At 38.7% G+C, this 18,233-nt stretch overlaps 2 protein-coding genes across 9 annotated transcripts in view; one reads left to right on the top strand and one right to left on the bottom strand.

Annotated features, from left to right (window-relative positions):
- LOC113533399 (G-protein-signaling modulator 2-like) overlaps positions 1-968 on the bottom strand; it is a 70,590-nt gene extending 69,622 nt beyond the window's left edge. For 3 of the 4 annotated variants that reach the window (XM_034314862.2, XM_053227432.1, XM_053227433.1), the window contains exon 1: positions 790-968. In XM_034314862.2, coding sequence (XP_034170753.1) covers positions 790-791 — 2 coding nt within the window. In that variant the 5' untranslated portion in view covers positions 792-968. The remainder of the gene's footprint in view (positions 1-789) is intronic. The other variant, XM_026925533.3, reaches the window with a different exon arrangement.
- Positions 969-1,021: 53 nt separating this feature from the next.
- LOC113533145 (protein AKNAD1) overlaps positions 1,022-18,233 on the top strand; it is a 39,465-nt gene continuing 22,253 nt past the window's right edge. For 2 of the 5 annotated variants that reach the window (XM_053227427.1, XM_053227428.1), the window contains exons 1-9: positions 1,022-1,984; positions 2,215-3,398; positions 4,014-4,131; positions 4,696-4,814; positions 5,171-5,230; positions 5,365-5,498; positions 6,120-6,291; positions 9,671-9,804; positions 10,284-10,424. In XM_053227427.1, the coding sequence (XP_053083402.1) occupies positions 1,897-1,984; positions 2,215-3,398; positions 4,014-4,131; positions 4,696-4,814; positions 5,171-5,230; positions 5,365-5,498; positions 6,120-6,291; positions 9,671-9,804; positions 10,284-10,424 (2,150 nt within the window). In that variant the 5' untranslated portion in view covers positions 1,022-1,896. Of the gene's footprint in view, positions 1,985-2,207; positions 3,399-4,013; positions 4,132-4,695; positions 4,815-5,170; positions 5,231-5,364; positions 5,499-6,119; positions 6,292-9,670; positions 9,805-10,283; positions 10,425-18,233 lie in introns of all 5 variants that reach the window. The other 3 variants (XM_034314567.2, XM_053227430.1, XM_053227429.1) reach the window with 3 other exon arrangements.

Below are 18,233 nucleotides of genomic sequence, written 5' to 3' on the forward strand. Positions count from 1 at the left end.
ATTTGCCAAGGTGTGTGGCAGCTATCTCTCAAGCTCAAAAACAGACAAAAAGATAGTACATTACAGAACAATAAATAAACTTTGTTTAGCAACTCAGAGCTGATAAAAAAAAAGCTGTGTGTGTGTGTGTGTGTGTGTGTGTGTGGAACAAAAAGCAGCTCAAAGCGCGAAAGTTAAAGCACTGACAGCAAGAAGAACAGCGATCATGTTGAGGATGAGCAAAGAACCTTTCTTATGTGTTAGGTTACAATCTCTCTCTCTCTCTCTCTCTCTCTCTTTCACTGAAGCTGCTTAGATCTCTAAAAGACCTAATAAGAAATATACTTATGTGACTAAGCTAACTGTTAATATTTAATATTAGGTTAACCATAAGGTTCGGTTACTGTTAATGTTAGCGAGGACAAGTAAAAACCAAACTTGTATAAAATGTTCATTTAAACGGAACGAACACTGAACAGTCGGAGTCTATTTTGTTGTTCATGGAAAAAGTAAATATAACAACGCGCACCTACGTTTTCTCACAGATTGCTAATGATTACCTAACGTTATAAGCTAGTTTATAACGATATACTTTACTACTAGTTAAAATGTCGTTTAAATATAAAGTAACATTAATTAATGACCATATGAAAAAAAAATGATAGCCTCAGACATTCCTAGTAAATTAAATGAATCAACAACAACACTGAAGGGCACTACGTAAGAGCGAGCGGTATGCCATCGTTAGTAGGTGAATGTAAACAAAACGCTAAAAGTTCGGTAGTTAAAAGAAGCTAAGCGTTAACTTACATGAGTTGGGTTTCCCACGGTTCCCACGGAGTTATAATTCTTCTCCAAACTAAATTTAGGTGAAACCCACTAAAACGAAATATCAAAAACGAGAGTAACTATGAACAACTTCAACTACTTAGTTTTACTAGTTTCACCACGTTTTCATCAATGTACACTAGAAGTCACAAAACAGCGGAAAACGGCGCCGGTTGCTCAATGTCCAATCACAGAAAGAATAATTCAAAGATAGCCCCGCCCCACGCTACTGCCTGTCGACCAATAAAATTTGAATGCTGAATCTGTCGTCCGGAGGACGGCAAACACTTCTCGAGTCATTTTTGGCGTGCTTTTAAGCAATTGCCTATATGAATGATTACATTACATGTTGATTTGTTTGGTATATATAAAGCAAATACTGCACTATTTACAAATGATTTAGGCTTCGAGTTACCAAAGCAACCAAACTCCTCCCTGCGCTTCAAGTAGCCTATCCAGTGTGTAAAAAGCAGACGCTCTAATGTATTATTTACGAGACTTAAATATGATCTCAGGACAACCCGTGTCAGGAATAACCCTAGTTGCATCTCGATTGCTTTATGCCAAATCCACGAACACTTAATTACAGTCAACTTGATGCCAATCAAAAGGTAAGCTGATCATATGGACATTGAAAAAATGCTGACTTACTAAGCTTCACCATCAGATCGACAGGCTTCTCATTTTCTTTCTTACCACTTTTTAAAAATAGAGTAAGTATAAATTAGTCATAATTCCACTGTCGTTCATTTTTTTGAATTTTGTACTCTTTGGATGCCAAATAGACTATAATACCTGTGTACCTTTTAGCACTTCATCTGTTTATTCACTTAATGGGCCAATGGACCACACGTGCACCACAGTAGAAAGACCCCTGATACAAGATTTTACAAATTGTTTATCCTTTCTGTTGCTAAGAAATCAGTAGAGAAGCGGCTTCTTACCTGCACAGTGAGAAAGGAAATAGTTTGTCTAGTGGATGCAAACACAGTGCAAATTGGAAAAGACAACACAGACGATAAAGAGGATGCTAAGGAACGTCCTTCGGTGCTTTGGGAGAAACAATTCTAGCAGACCATATTTGTAGACATGAGTGATATTGATGACAGCCTCCATTTCAGTCACCTACAGCGCTCTTTCACCATGCATGTTTCACACGGCTTCGCTGCATCCAGTGGTAAGATGTTTACCTAGTTTATGCCACCTTCCTCTATATATCACTCTCTCATTTCGTCTTGTAAACACTTCAGCTTAGCTCAGGGATGTTTATAAAACTAGGCTACCTTACTAGTTTAAAACTAGTCCTGTGTCTAGTCATCTGTTGAGTTGAACATTTCAGTTTACAAAGCTATTGACTTCTCAGAAAAAATATAATGATCAGTTTTGTTTAAATTGTGGAGAAATCAGGTCTGTCTGGCTCATTCAAGGATGTGGAAGACTACTCTAAAAGTCCCGTCTCCATCATTAGCAAACATAGACATTATGGCAAAATAAGAGATGTGAAAGGAAATGAGATGGAAGTTTCAGACTCACAGCCTGACACACTACCAGAGCAGAAGAGGTGGACACATGAGGATGACAATACCAGTGATGAAGACCAGGAGGAGCTCCCATATGATGGTGAGCTTTACCATCATGTCACACATTGCAGCAACAGCCTCAGACAGAACTCAGAAGAACCTTTCAACCTGATCAAGAAGTATAACCACAGTCCTGGTGCTTTCAACACTGTCAGAAGGGATGCCAAGTTGGCAGGTGGTGGTGTCACCAACACCAGTGGCCCTGTATTTGGGCAAAAACCTCACCAAACTTCTATCCCAAGCATCCTCCTCAGGCATTTCTCTTATGATGAGCTATTCAACTGCAGCAGACTCATTGAGACAGAGACTATGCCTGAAGTCTCACTGATGGATAGCATAAATCAAACAACCCACCCAGCTTCACCCAACCCACACACCACCACAGGAAAACACAGCATAAAGATCAAAACCAGTCTTTTGAGGTCCAACAGAGGTGACAGCTACACTGCCTTAGGGGTAACAGACTCAAAGACAGAATCTGCAGAAACAGAAACACATGACAATAATAATGCTTACAAAGTGTCAAATCAGTCAGACTCCTCAGAAAAATCCAAATTATACTCCAGTAGTAATAGATACTCCAGTCCAGGTGCTGTTTTAGTGGTAACTGAAGATGTGAAAGAAGAAAAAGAGAATAATGTGAAACAAAGCTGCAGTTGCAGCCCTCCTAACCTGCACAAATTAGACAGCCAGACTGCTAAATGTTCCTTGGGAAGGACATGGTCCTGCAATGAACTAAAATATGGACAGGGCCAGGTGCACTACCCTCTTCCTGACTTCTCCAAAGTGGCTCCCAAAGTCAAGTTCCCCAAAAGTAATGGAGTTGCCAAACCTGGCTGTAACTCAGCTATGACCAGAGCTCAGAAAACACCAAGCATCCTGAGTAAATTCCCTTCCTCCTGTAAAGCTGATGTCATCAGTAGGGTTTTGGAGGACTCTGACTGGCTGATTGAGAAGCCAAAAATGTTCAAAGATGACATGACACAGTACTCTGGTACTCAGGATTTACAGGTAAAGATGCATGTCATTCTATTATTCTAACAACTGAAGCCTGTTTCCACACTGAAATTGATTATTTGGGCACATCCTGAAGTGTTTTATTTCTCCTATACCACAAAAATCTGCAACAAATAAGAATTAATTAATGAATGGCATGCTGTGGTTTTTAACCAGGTTTTTATAGTTACGTTTAAAACTGTGGTATGCCCGTGACACAAACTAGTTCCTGTTATAACTTTATGTTATAAGCATGTTATAAGCATTATAGCAAGCGTTGTTCCCTCACCAGCCTCTCATTTTTCTTTCTCTTGAACTTAATAAAACAAAAAACACAGCTTGTCGTATTATAGAGAAACCAGAAAGCACAACCTTTTTCCTCTGCTTTGACACCTGTCTCTTTACAGAAAACCTCACCATGTCACCACAATACCAGCACTGTTCTTTAATTCTTTTAACCTATAAACATCCTTTTACAGTATATACTGTATATGTGGTATAGCATGTATTCTATAGCACTTTTCATCCAGAAATATTTTGGTGTGCAATTTGTTTTACTGGTATACATTCAATATTATTTATTAGCATTCATTTTAATTTTGCTTACTTAGCCTTCTTTCTGTCAAACAGACCAAAACCTTAAGTGAACCAATATTCTCAATATTTTGGGGCAAAAAAGCAGAAGACATCCAACACACAAAAGACAATATCAGAGCTGGGCCACACACTTTCCCGTCAACTAAAGCAGGCAAGCAGCTATACCCTTTATTGTCCCCCTTCCATTATATATGAGAAGAGTTCTCTATGACATGCACTGTATCCCTGGATACAAATTAAGAGGAAACCTGAGCTGACAGAGCTGTCTAAACAACAGCTCCATCCAGGCATGAATAAGCCATTCTTTAGACAGAACTAAGAGAGATTTTTAAACAAAAAGGAATAGGACTGCACAGATAAAAGTGCCATACTAACAGGTCCAGCATGTAGTCTTTGTGCAGTTATCTACTGATCTGATTATTGATATAACAATAATTATAAGAAGTATATAAATAACAAGTAAGTTACTCTATTTGGTTTATGTATACATAGAAAGAACGCTATTATACATCATTTATATATGGGTAGTATGTATCTGCACTAATACTGTTTTACCAAAGTGCATGTGCATTGTGTATGCAAATCTCTTTCTACCCAAACGCAGTGCTTGGGAAACCATTCAGTTGACATGGATCTAAAGAATAGGAATTAATTAAAAATAAAAATATAAAAACATAAGGGCTTGGTCCATATAAATGCTCTGTGGTATGTGTAGGGTTGGTTGAGGAGAAGAAAGACAGGATCTGGAGCTCTCTCTCTGAACAGAAGAGTCTAACTGAGGGCCACAGGCTCACCATTGAGCTCAAAGACATTATCAACCAATTTACGATGCAGGTAATACAGAATGACTCAAAATAATTTAATGCAAGACATTAAATTACACTGCAATTATGTTTTAGATAATGTTCTATGTGCATAATATTATTATGCAATAAGGTGTATGTACTTTGCATAAATTTTTTTTTATCTCTAAAATCCTTAACAAAATATGTAATTAACCTTTTGTAATTAACTCTATGTAAATAACCTTTATGTTATGGTCAGTGCTCAACAATGGATCCCATTGACCCAGAATATCTTTATTTTTAGCAGTACAGTGGTAAATCAAATACTTGAATAAAACAGCAATCATATGAGTAAGGTACCTGGTTGTATAAATGAAAACATTTTATTCTTTTTTTTTTTGGTAGGTGGAGGAATTCAAAATATGCATTAACAACATGTCAATGACTGTTGAAGAACAGCAAATGGTAGTATTTTATATCATTTTGTTTAATTGTATATATTGTTTTAAGATCAATTATCCAAATGTATTATCCAGTAGAGACATAAGAATTGTAGATTGTAGAGTGTTGTGGTTGTGTTTTGTGTTTTCGGTAAGCAGGTCTTTAAGAGAATGATGGAGGTTCAGGATCAGCTGGAACGGAACTACATGAGTAAGAAAGAGGAGCACAGAGCATTGGAGATGCAGAATTATATGGGTCTCAAATTGAATACAGGGGAGTTTGACCCTGACAGGTAAAAAAAAATCAGCATGATCCAACATTTATGACTGTATATAAGTGTATGTAATCTTAATTATATACTATATGATATGCTGATGCACCTGCTGGTGGACCACGGACCATATGGTAGACCAGCAAAGTATTTCAGCATACCGTATTGAGTACATAAAAATTATTGCAGCAGAGCTGATATATATGAATACATGAAAAACTGGCTGTAGTTATGTGACTCTAGTTTTCTAAACATGAACTAAGCCTTTTGTAAGCAAGGAATTTTATGTAACTGGACAAATTTTGGGTGAATACCCTTGCTATAGACCTAAATTAGGTAATCTAAATTAACCGTTAATGCTGAACAACATTTCAGATTGATGTTATGTACATGGAACCAGCCAAGTGTGCTTTGTTTCATTTCTACTACGCTGAATGATGTTTTCATGAGTGTAATTGACAGTATAGCAAGTTGTAAGTTTGTGAAAGTGGTAGTATTTGGCAGACATTAGTTTTAAAATAATTTTTTAAAAAGTAATGCTTTTCTGGGAAAATACAACCTAGCTGAAATTAAGTCTATAAATAGCCTGCCTATGAAACATGTGTTTAACCTTACATATTTTAATGTTGCCAATTTTCAAAGGCTGGTGGAAGGGGAGATATTTCAGCTAGGCATGCACCTGGAGGACCTAAAGGAACAGATAGACAGAAATGCTTACTGTATGCTCTCTCCTTTGCCCTCATCCACCACTTCCACTGCCCTACTGCATGGAGAGTTTATACCATCTTCCTCACTCCAGCCAGCACTGCATAAGGTGACGCTAGAGCTGCACTTGCTCTCATCCATTATAACTATTTGACAGTTATAATATAACCATTTGCAATTGGTCTGAATTTGTTTTTTATAATGCTGGCTATTCTGTCCACATTTTATTCAGTGTATCAGTAATGAAAATAAGTGCCAAACCTAGCATACATCACTGATCTGCAGTGCACATGATTAGTATGCACTCCTAAAGTGCCAATTCATAAAGCATTCACACTTAAATTATAAAAATCCATCAGCACAGTGCATGGTCACACAGCATGTTACCTGCCCCCACCAAACTGTGTGTACATCAGTGTTAAGTTATTATGTGGGCTTGACAGAGTCACCGTACTGTTCTTCATAATCTTCTTCTTATTATTCTATTTGAAAATTTGTACAGTTTTTACGGGTCCCAATTTTGTCATAGAAAAACGAAATTCGACACAGATGTATTTTGTATACAGGAATGGGGCCTAGCAACCAACTGGGATAGCATAGCAAATACCTAGCAACAACCTAGCAACCACATGGCATTACATATCTCCCAAAACTGACTACCTGCTAAACAAGCTAAAAGAGGTAAACAATATTACAATGTTATTTTTAAGGTTGAAAGTCCAAAATATTATAATGGTTAAAGGTCAAAATTGTAAAATTTCTGTATGTTTAAAGGTTAAAATCTTGAAAATTTTTAACACTTTTTAACATTTTCAATGACAATAAAACATTGTAATATTGTTTATATCACAGGAGTTGAATGCTCGAATCTGATTGGTCAGAATATGTGCATTATTTATGTGCATCAAATAACAGTGCAGGTAGTTTCGGCTGTAACATGAATGATAGGTTAATATCAATGTGCATATTCTAAAACGTTATTGTTTCTAGAGTAACAGCTCATACAAAGGGACTTCACATAATCTAAAAACAATAATAAATTGATTTTAAAATGTGTTGTTGTTTAACAAACTAATTCTTATAACTGTCGATGTGGTGAACTTTTTTTTTCGGAGGCATTTATTTAACATTTATGGAAGGAATCTTGGTTGTGAGTGCTTTCCATTTTCTCAATGAAATGACAGGCTGTACTTTGTATGTGTCTGTGTTATACATACACTGGTTGAATGACTGAATCTGATTGGTCAGAAGGTGTGCATTATTTTCATATAATGGCACAGGTAGTTTTGGCATGACCACTAGGTGTATATTAATATGCTTGTTCTAATATGTTAATGTTTCTGTAGTAGCAGCTTGTACACAGGGACTTTTACAGTGGATGTTCCACATAATCTAAGAACAATAATAAGCTCGGTTGTAAGCGCTCTCAGTCTCAGTTACACTTTCAGTTTTCTCTATAAAATGACAGGCTGCATGTCATGTCTGTGTGTGTGTGTGTTTGTGCGTGTGTTCAAATTTCAAGTTTATTTATCAGGTGCACCACATGTCAGGGACAGATGTACATTGAAATGCTTGTTGTGGGGCTCATGTAAACCCTCTGTATTTACATTCATGAAGGCATCTCTTGGTTGTAGATTTTGACAATGATACGCCTACCTTCTCCAGAGTATTCTTGACTTCTGTTGATGTTGTGAAGGGGTTTTTCTTCAACAAGCAAAGGATTCTGCGATCCACCACTTTAGTTGTCTTCTGTGGTCTTCCAGGCCTTTTGATGTTGTTGAGCTTACCAGGGCTTTCTTTCTTTTTAAGAATGTACCTAACTGTTGATTTGGCCACACCTAAGGTTTTTGCCATCTCTCTTATAGATTTATGTTGTTTTTTCAGCCTAATGATGGCCTCCTTCACTTGCATTGAGATCTCCTTTGGTAGCTCCAGTCGAACAGCTGCCAAATGCCAACTCAATACCTGATATCAACTCCAGACCTTTTATCTACTTCATTTGTCTTGAACTAACAAGGGAATGGACCGCACCTGGTCAGTTAACTTCTTGTCAGTCAATTGTCCTAATACCTTTGAGCCCCTGAAAATGGAAGTACTTTGCTTAAAATGGCTGTAATTCCTAAATGGTAAATGCCATATTTTTGTGGAACCTCTTAAAATAAAGCTGAAAGTCTACACTTCGATTACATCTTGATTGTTTTATTTCAAATCCATTGTGGTGGTGCATAAAGGCAAAATCACAAATACTTGGTCATTGTCCAAATACTTCCGGACCTGACTGTACATAAGAAGATGAGCGTGGAAGGAGAAGAAGAAAGAGAGGGGGAAATTATGTACAAATACAATATACATACAAAATATGCAGAATATATTAGGCATACTGGTTATGTACACCTAATAAGTAAGTAAGTAAAGTGCAGATCCTAACTGTAGACACTGGAATATGTGCAGTCACATTATGTGAACAAGAGTGCAAAATGTAGTAAAAAAAAATAGTAGCTGTGTGCATGTGCAGGGTCTGAACAGTCATTTATAGACATGCAGGTGAAGCAGCAGGTGAAACAGCAGTACAAAGTAATGTGTAATAAATATGATAAATATATTGCATAGAGACTGGACTGAGTCTTTAGTGGCAGTCAAGTGATTATAGTGCCCTTAGAAATATTGAAACATGCCCAAAAGTGATAGACAAGTGAAGAGATATTCCATGAGTGTCTGTGAGCTGTCAGTGAGGTGAACAGTGTGTAAGGTGTGGGTGGTAGTGGAGGTATGAGTGAAAGAGTGGGAGAAGGTTTATTCAGGGTCCTGAAGGCCTGCAGGTAGAAACTGTTCTTCAACCTGCTGGTCTGCCTAATGGCAGTCTGGTAAACAGTCTGTGTGCTGGGTGTTTGCAGTATGTGGCGATTTTGTGAGCCTTCCTCAGACATCATGTATGGACGATGTCCTGTAAGGCTGGGTAATTGTTGCCAATGATGAGTTCAGATGCCCTCATGACTCTCTGGAGGGCCTTAAGGTCATGAAGGGAGCAGCTGTGTGTGTGTGTGTGTGCGTGTGTGTGTGTGTGTGAGAGCGATCAGAGCGAGGGAGAGAGAGAGAGAGAGAGAGAGAGGCTGGTAAAGAATGATAGTCATAACGTAAGTGAGAACAGGAACTAACTCTCAGACGTTCCACTACATTAAATCTAACTATAACCCACAACATTAATCACAGCTCCACTGGTGTGCATTATTTACATATAACAGCATGGTCTGTCATGTGTTATTCCTTACTTAACTCTTTTAGCATTTTTAGAGGACTCTGTCAAGCCAACATCGAAGTTCATGCTTGAAGTTTAATCTTTTAATTATTGCACTCCTATAGCCACATTTGTGCCATTTTACAGTCTACTACTGCCACTAAATAGGTTGGACACAAGTAAAATTCACATTGGTGTGCTATACGGTACGAATACTGCATGACAGAGTGTAACTCTGGATATCAATTTACAGGAATCAGTCTTCAGTCACTCCAGTAAGAGCAGCATAATGGATAAGGAAGAAGAAAGTTATAAAGACAGTTTTGAAGTGCCGAGCACTGTAGATTCACCCCCCAGCTGCCCCAGAGAGAACAGATTCAGGTTGTGGTATGCTCTGTGCCAGAAACACCTGGCATGTCAACTCAGCACAGCTACACTCTATATACCTGTGTTTCCCAGACCTATGTTCATTTAGTACTTAAAATGCTAGTACTTCTTCAGTATCCTAAATATATTAAAAACAATACTGTACCAAACATACAATTACCAAAAAAAAAAAAATCTAACAATTGCAACCCATGGGGAATGATAATGGAGACAGAGAATATTATATTGTATTGTATTATATTATATTATATTATATTATATTATATTATATTATATTATATTATATTATATTATATTATATTATATTATATTATATTATATTATATTATATTATATTATATTGTGAAATGATGCATAAAATTGCTCGTTTAGGTCTGTGTCTGCACATTGTGACATATGACTCATGGCATGCATATGGATGCATATGCATCCAATACCTTTTCTGACAATCCCTTCTTCTGACCTCTGGGTTACTTCAGCATCTACAATCAGATGTCTTGCATTACGAGGGAGGATGAGAAGGGTAGTGTAAGCATGTCAGAGGAGGAAGATAACCACAAGGACTTACAGGCAAAACTAAGTGACTCACTGTCACCACAACACCAGAGGACACCTAGCAGGTAACATTTCTCAGATGCATTTTGGTTATTGACACATTATATTGTGGCTGCTGTTAGTATATGATTCTTGGCAAATTTGAAACCATATTTTTAATATCTTGAATGAATGTGTACATATTGCAGATTGTGATGAATGTTCTTGTCATGTCCACCATGGACAAGTCCTCTCCAGATCGCTAGAGGGCAACCTCCCTCATAGTTTGAATGTCTTCCTTGGTTGTTTCACTGATTTCCTATGCACATCTGTCTTGCGTTTTCCTTGATTAATTCCCCTTTATAAGTTCTGTGTTTTCTCTCCTTAGTTGCTTGGCCTTTTGCGTTGTATTGTATTGTGTTGTGATAATGTTAGTAGTTACCTGCTGTTGTGTTCTCATGGTTAGATTCTTGGTTTGTACCCTTTCTTATTTTTCTAGTCCTTTGATCCTTGCCTTGACTGTTTTCATTCAGTTTACACTATGTTTAAAAAATAAAGAAAGTCTGCACCTGCATCCACCTAGAATGCCAAGCCTTAACATGGATGCAGCAGGCTTAATGAGATTGACCCAGGAGGAATCTCCGTTTCTTGGACAGCATCAGCAGCTTGAGATGGTCAGCACCACGTCGAGTCCGCTTGCTGCACCGCTTTACCTGAGAAGTTTTTTTGGGGGAGAGGGCTCAAGCCCAAGTCAGTGATTTTGTCTTCACCTGCCTCTGCAACTGAGTACGTCACACTGCGTCCTTGCTTCACGGAGGATGCCACCCCGGCCTTGATGTAGTCATCGCTCCCATCTCTGGCCGTGGTCATTGCTTCTCAGTGGTTCCCTCCTAAGTTTTGGGTGCTTCAGGAGCCGTGCCATAAGGAGTTGGAAGGCATAAAGTTTTGGGGATAAAGTTTTTTTTTTTCTCTCTCTTTTTATTCAATGAGCGCTTTTCAATGCTTGGTCACTTGCAGCCTGGCACAGAGACATGCACGAATGCAGGGGTTAGAGCCACTTATCCCAATTCCAATCATCATCATGCATGAACTTATGAATCATATTTTTAAGCATCTGATTAAACCGCTCGACTAGGCCAACCATTCGAATCAATTTAATCCCCAATAAGTTCCTCCGCAATGATGTGTGCTGAGATGTTGTGGAGAGGCATGACTGCCAGGTATCACATTGCATAATCCACTAAATATAATACAAAGCGATGCTCTTGTGTATTTTTCTATTCTAATGGCCCAATGAGGTCCATGCCAATTCTTTGTTGACTAATGGAAGGGGACGCATTGGCACTTTTGGGGTGGATGGCGGATTCACCAGCTGACAATCACGACATGCCACACGCCACCTGCATTCATTGCTGTGAATGCCTGGCCAATAGAAACGGGTCATGAGAAAGTTAAGTGTTTAATCCTGACCTAAATGCCCAGCCAGAGGATTATGATGAGCCGTATGGAAAAGCATTTCCCTGGGGCTCTTTGGGACCAACAGTTGGGTTGTTTCTTCCTTTGTTTGAGTGTCCTGCTTCACACGATATAACCTATTATGGGGAGTGAGAGTGAGAGAGAAGAAGGGGGGTGATGGATTGGGTGGTGGAGTATTGGGTGATGGAGTAATTTTCTGATTTTCTTCTTAATAAAGATGCAAGCAGGCACAAAGTTGAAGAAGAGGAATAGTTTTATTGAAGCTTCATATACATACACAGGTGTTGTCCCTTCAAGGTTCAGTCCTCAACTGTCTACATACTTAAAAAGTCCTTTCTCTAAACATCTTACTGCTAACTAAACATCTTAGGCTGCTAACTCAAGGTGAGCACACAGATAAAACTGTCTCCTTGGCCCTGGCAAACAAATTTCTGTTCACAACAGATGTATTGTAAGGAGGTTTTCATTGACACATGAATCTTGAGAACTGTTTAACATGCTCCACTAAGTCTGAAAATTACATACTATAACATTAAATGTAAGAAGAGCTATAAGAGCTATAATGAAAAACTATAATTATTCTTCAATCACCCCTTTTTGATTAATTAATTGATTAATTAACAAGTATAATTATGTTAATTAATATATAATTTATAATAAATATAAGTATTTACAAGTATATATTGATTATATATGGATAAATGTGTAATATATATATATATATATAGATGTGTGTGTGTGTGTGTGTATACTGTCTATATAAATGAATGAATTAATTAAGTGAATTAATTAGGGATTACATGAATGACCAAAAATTAAATGATAACTGAGATTGCTGAGCTAAATGGTGAGGCTGAAAATATGTTCTACTGTTTTACTGGGAAAGCCTTATAATTCAAAAATGTAATCTTGATGTAAGGTAGTTGGTGTAGTAGTATGAAGCACTGAAACTCTGGCTGTCTGAAGGCAGCCGGAAATACATGTCGTCCTTATGGCAGCAGCAACGTCGAAAGATAGTAAGAGAAGAATGACTGGCATGGCTATTTGAATGATCATGGAAAACCATGGTCTGTCCCCGGATGACAGCCATGAGCTTAGTATCCAATCACCCTACCTCAAAGACTGCAATTGCTGATGTATGTCTTCTACTAGAGAGGAAATGTTCTTGGATATGTCTGGGATGAACACTCTTTACCAGTGATAGCACAGGTACCCCCCTTTTCCACCAGTAATATATCTTGGGCCATGCGATTTTGAAGAGTCATTTTATGTACTGCTGCTATTTCTGAGGATAATTATGCAAGGGCTGTAGCAGTGTCATTAGCAATGTACTCCATATTATGAACAACTCTCCAAATCTCATCAAGAGCTATGTTTAGGGTCTGGGGTATGCCTCAGGGCTGGCACTACATAACCCCAGTAACAGGATCCTGCCCAATTAGCAGGTAGCACATGATAGGCATGTCTACGCATATAAATAGAGTACCATTATACACCGGTTGGTCTCTCTCCCACACAGGCACGAAAGTGTCTGTATGTGTGTCTGTAGTGATTTTAACAAGTGGTGAGCCATAACGCAAATAATGAGAATAACTTCAGCCTACTTGTGGACCATTACCATCATTTGTGAAACAGATTAAGCCTTTGGGTACATATGCTAATGGAATGGGCTCTCTACTATCTGTCACTGGTTTGAGATGGAATGCAAGATTTGGATGGAAATATGGGCACTCGGCACTCAGTTCACTGAGGATAGTAATATGTTCTCTTAAGGAGAATGGTTTGGCGATTTGTGGATAAATATCAGCACTCTGGGGTAAAAGGCCACAAATTCAAAATTGCTCTCTTCTCAGGGCTTGTGAAAAACCATGAGCAGCTCTCAAGAATGTGTTGTCTACCACCAATTCAGGGTGCTCATCATATACCTCAGAATGACCTTGGTTATTACACATTAAACTTAGAGAGTACACAATTAATAACACACAATATTCATCAATTAAAGAAAAAAATCACTCAGAGAAAAACAACATTCATAAGACTACATGATATAATGGTATAACATAACATCTAAGACTACATGTATAATAAAGATTAAATGTTCTGATAGTTTTACTGAGTCTCTAGAAATTCTGTGAATCTTTCTTCTTGCCTGTGTATGACTTACGACATGTAGAACAAGCATGCATAGGCCAGTCAGGGAGAGTCACCAGTACTTCACCTGATGGACTTTTTGCTCCTTCTGTTCAGCTCTTTCATTGGCCAACTTCACATGTGTGGCATGAATCCAATTTGGTTTTCCTTTCACATTTACTGCTGCGTCAGTGACAAGGATAAACTGATAAGGTCCCTCGCACTTCAAGATTCAAGATTTTTATTTGTCGCATACGCAATTATATACAGTATATAACTTGCAGTGAAATAGAAACCTGGCCTACTCCTCTTTAGACTGTGCATTAAATAATAAATTAAAGTTAAAATGTAAAAATCAGAAATTAATAATTGTTCAGTCGTTCCTGGCAATGACATTAGTCTGCCTGTGATAACTTCATATGGGCTAAGTCCAGTGTCTTTGATTTGGGTGGCTCATATATTGCATAAGACAAGGGGAAGTGCTTCTGTCCAGGAGAGCCTTCCTGATGCATCTTGGTTCAGTCCATTTTCTCCACCACTTGCGATGACTGAGGTTGATGTGGACAGTGGAATTTCCTAACATCCGGCACACTTCCTTGCAGACAACTCCTGTAAAGAGTCCACGACCTCTGGGACGACCCAATGAGAAATGATGTCTTTAACCAGCACTTTTGCAGTATGGGTAGCTCGTCTTGTTGGAAATGCTTCCACCCACCTTGAGAATTTGTCCACCAGGACTAAAACTTCTGAGTAGCCATGTGACTTTGGCACAGTTATGTAGTTCACTTGCAAATGTTGGAATGGGCTTGGAGGTGCTGGAGTTTTCATCCCAGGAGTTTTGGTTCTCCCCCCAGTTGTTTTTTAGACAGATGACACACCATCCATGAACACTCTTGGCTTCTTTCCTGAACGCTGGTTTCCACCTTGTAGTTCTAAATCTGTAGACCATCTCTTCCATTCCAGTGTGACCCAGAGAATTTATCTGTGTAGCCAGATATGGTAGTAACTTTGCAGGAGCAACAACTTTGTTTCCGTGTTTCCACAGTTTTTTTTTATTGTCTATATGCTTTTTTTGCTCCATTTTCCATCCAGGACCATTTCTCCTCTTGACTACTTCCTTCTTGTAGTTATTTGATGTCAGTCAAAGTTCCTGCTTGTAGAGCTTTCAGGTTTGTCTTTGTCTCAGTCATTTTATCGCCTGCCACTTTATTAACCCCTTCCTTGGCAGTTAACTTTGCAGCCCCGTCTGCTAGCGCATTTCTTTTTGCTTCTTCTGTGTTTTGTTTTGTGTGTGCTTTAACTTTAACGATGGACACTTCTTTTGGTAGTTGCAATGCAGCCAGTAGTTCTTGGACCTGCTGTCTGTCTTTTTTAATTGGAGTTCCAGTCATGATGCTTTTCCAGGCTTGTACCACAGCTTCTTTCAGTTGTTGTTTGTTTTTGGGGTTTCTGCCTTCAGTCTCCTCTTCAGGAGATGAAATGCATGCTCAATTGGGTTAAGGTCTGGTGATTGACTTGGCCAGTCTAAAACCTTCCTATTTTTCCCCTGGTGAGCTCCTTTGTTGTGTTAGCAGTGTATTTTAGATCATTGTCTTGCTGCATGATGATGTTCCCTCTACTAATCCTCCCAGTTAGACTGGATGCATTTCTCTGTAAGTACAAAAGAATTGGCCTTGCTGTTCCAATACTTTTAGAGGTGAGTGTATATTAATTTTACTGTTGTCAAGAAAAAAATTAGAGCTTTGAGTCATGGCTGACTGAGCTACTATTTGCTAGCTAGCTGACATTGGCTATTCCATCATGTTAATCAAACTAATGTAAGTATCTGATGTAGCTGATTTAATGTACTGACTGAAAATATACTGGTAAACAGCAGTCAACATTGACACTCAACACAACATATTTTTGAGGAAAAAAATCACTGCTGTCCATGATTTTCACCTGGCTCTCCCACCTGCAGTAAATTATCCATCTGAACATTTATGTTGGTGGAGTTTGTTGAAAAAGGAGTGACTGGCTAAACTTACCAAACTACTTTGAATGTTCACTAAGTTCACACAGTCAACAAGATTAAACTCACAATGCCTCAGGGGTGTACCTTACTGTGTGTGTGAGAGAGCCCTGCTTGTGGTTGACAGCGCCAAAACAGCTTTCTGTCTCCAGAATCACAAACTTCTATAACATCGAACGCAACATCTACACACCCTCTGTACATTACACTTAATTTACAATGAACATTTTCAAAAAATACTCTTGTGGTCACCTGTGATTTGTTGGCATACTGCTGGGATGGCTCTGGAATGAGAGATCTAGGGCTTACATATTAGAGGGAGACAGAAAAAAATGATAAAACTGGGAGATGATACCACTGCAGACCTTTGTGTACCACAGTGCTGTTGAAAGCTCAATTCTGATTAGAAGGTCAGAAGGTGTTTTCTATAACAGCTCTGACAGTAGTGCCAGCTGCAAGACAAATCATAAGTTTATATTAATGTGCTCATTCTAATACTTTATTGTTTCGAGAGTGACAAATTACACAGGGACTTGTATCGTGGATGCTCCACATAAATTGATTTAAAAACATATGTAATTGTTGATATGGACCGGAAGAACGCTCCCGTGTCAGCACTTTGTAACAGTCAGAAGTAAAACTGTAACTTTGCAGTTTCTTGGTAACATTACAAGCTGTTTTATTTTTGTCTTATTAACTTCAAGTGAGAGAAAAAAGAGAGGCTGGTGAGGGAATGACTGTTTATAGTTGTTATGATAACAGGAATTAACTTGTTTTGAGAATATTCCACAACATTAAACAGAACTGTAAAATGGATCAAAATGGATTAAAAGACATATCGTTCTTTAATAAATTTTTAAAAATGCCAAATTCAAGAGCAATAAAACAGTTATTGGAAAATAATGAAGTTCAGAGTGGTAATGAAGGTGGGACTTTTTTTTATAGCTTAAGTCTAGAATAAATCTAAGCTGTGTTTGGTGGAACGCCATGTCAGTCAACTGTGGATAGTCAAATGTCACACTCTCCTCCAATTCCTATGGCAGTGGTAAGCTGAGCAGGAAAACTGTAATATATTATATTTAAGATGGTCAATTTTCAATTTGGCATGGCTGACACAAAGTTTTGAGACAGTTCTGGAATGATTCTTAAAAATGTTATTCTGGAACCCTGCTATAACACCATGCCTTGTCATGTTTTAAGAATGTTAAGAATGTAAGTTTTACTGAAGCTTCATATACATACATACGTGTTGTCCCTTCATGTTTCAGTCCTCAGCTGCTTACATACTCAAAAATCCCTTTCTCTAAACGTCTTACTTAGGCTGCTAACTCAAGGCCATCAAACAGATAAAACTGTCTCCTCGGCACTGGCAAACACATTCCTATTCACAATAGATGGATTCTAAGGAGGTTTTCATTAACACATGAGAACTCTGAGAACTGTTTAACATGCTCCACTAATTCTGAAAATTACATATCATGCTGATAATATGAAAAGTGAGAAGAGCTATAAGAGCTATAATGAAAAACCATAACTATTCTTCAGGGGATGCTTGCCTCCACTTACGCCGCTAAATGGTCCTCGGTCAGTTGTCTCCTCCTCCGGGGATACCAGCCGGTGGCACTGGACCCATTCCACCAGCTCTTCCAGCAATCTGGCAACAATCTGCTTCTGTACCATACGGTCCACAGGCAGTCAAGCTCACTGTATGTCAGTGAGCAGAAGTGCTAATGGTGTTGTTCCGGGGTGTGGCTGACACTTTGCAAGATTGCTCTCTTCAGGTCCAGGTACTCCAGCAGGTTCATGACCTGAAGCTGTTGAGCTTCAAGCTGGGCTTCCCCAGCAGGGGTAGCAGATGGACCACCAACTGGGACTCTCGCCAACCCCACGCTTCCACGGCACTCTCAAAAGCTTGGCGATTGCTTCTGGGTCATCCTGTGGTCTCATCTTCGATAGTGTGATGTGGGCCTTAGCTGCTGCTGGAGTACCTGCCAGCTGGACCAAGCTCCAAAGCCCCTGTTGGTCCTTGGTCAGAGTCTTGAGGAGAGCCATGAACCACTGCTCTTGTTCCACATGCAGCTCGAACAGGGCCTGAGTCTGGTGGGTGAGTGTTTTTCATCAGGAAACAACAAAGCATGTGCATCATGGAGGTAAGACATCAATGCTCCTTCTTTCCTGCTGTGGAACATTTAATGCCTCAGGCCATATCAAAGTAATCTGTGATGTGAAGTAAAATCAAGAAAGGTTTGCCAACAAGTTATGGAAGTTTATGCTGCAT

This window comes from Pangasianodon hypophthalmus, chromosome 21, assembly GCF_027358585.1.
Source record: "Pangasianodon hypophthalmus isolate fPanHyp1 chromosome 21, fPanHyp1.pri, whole genome shotgun sequence".
Lineage (NCBI taxonomy): Eukaryota > Metazoa > Chordata > Actinopteri > Siluriformes > Pangasiidae > Pangasianodon > Pangasianodon hypophthalmus.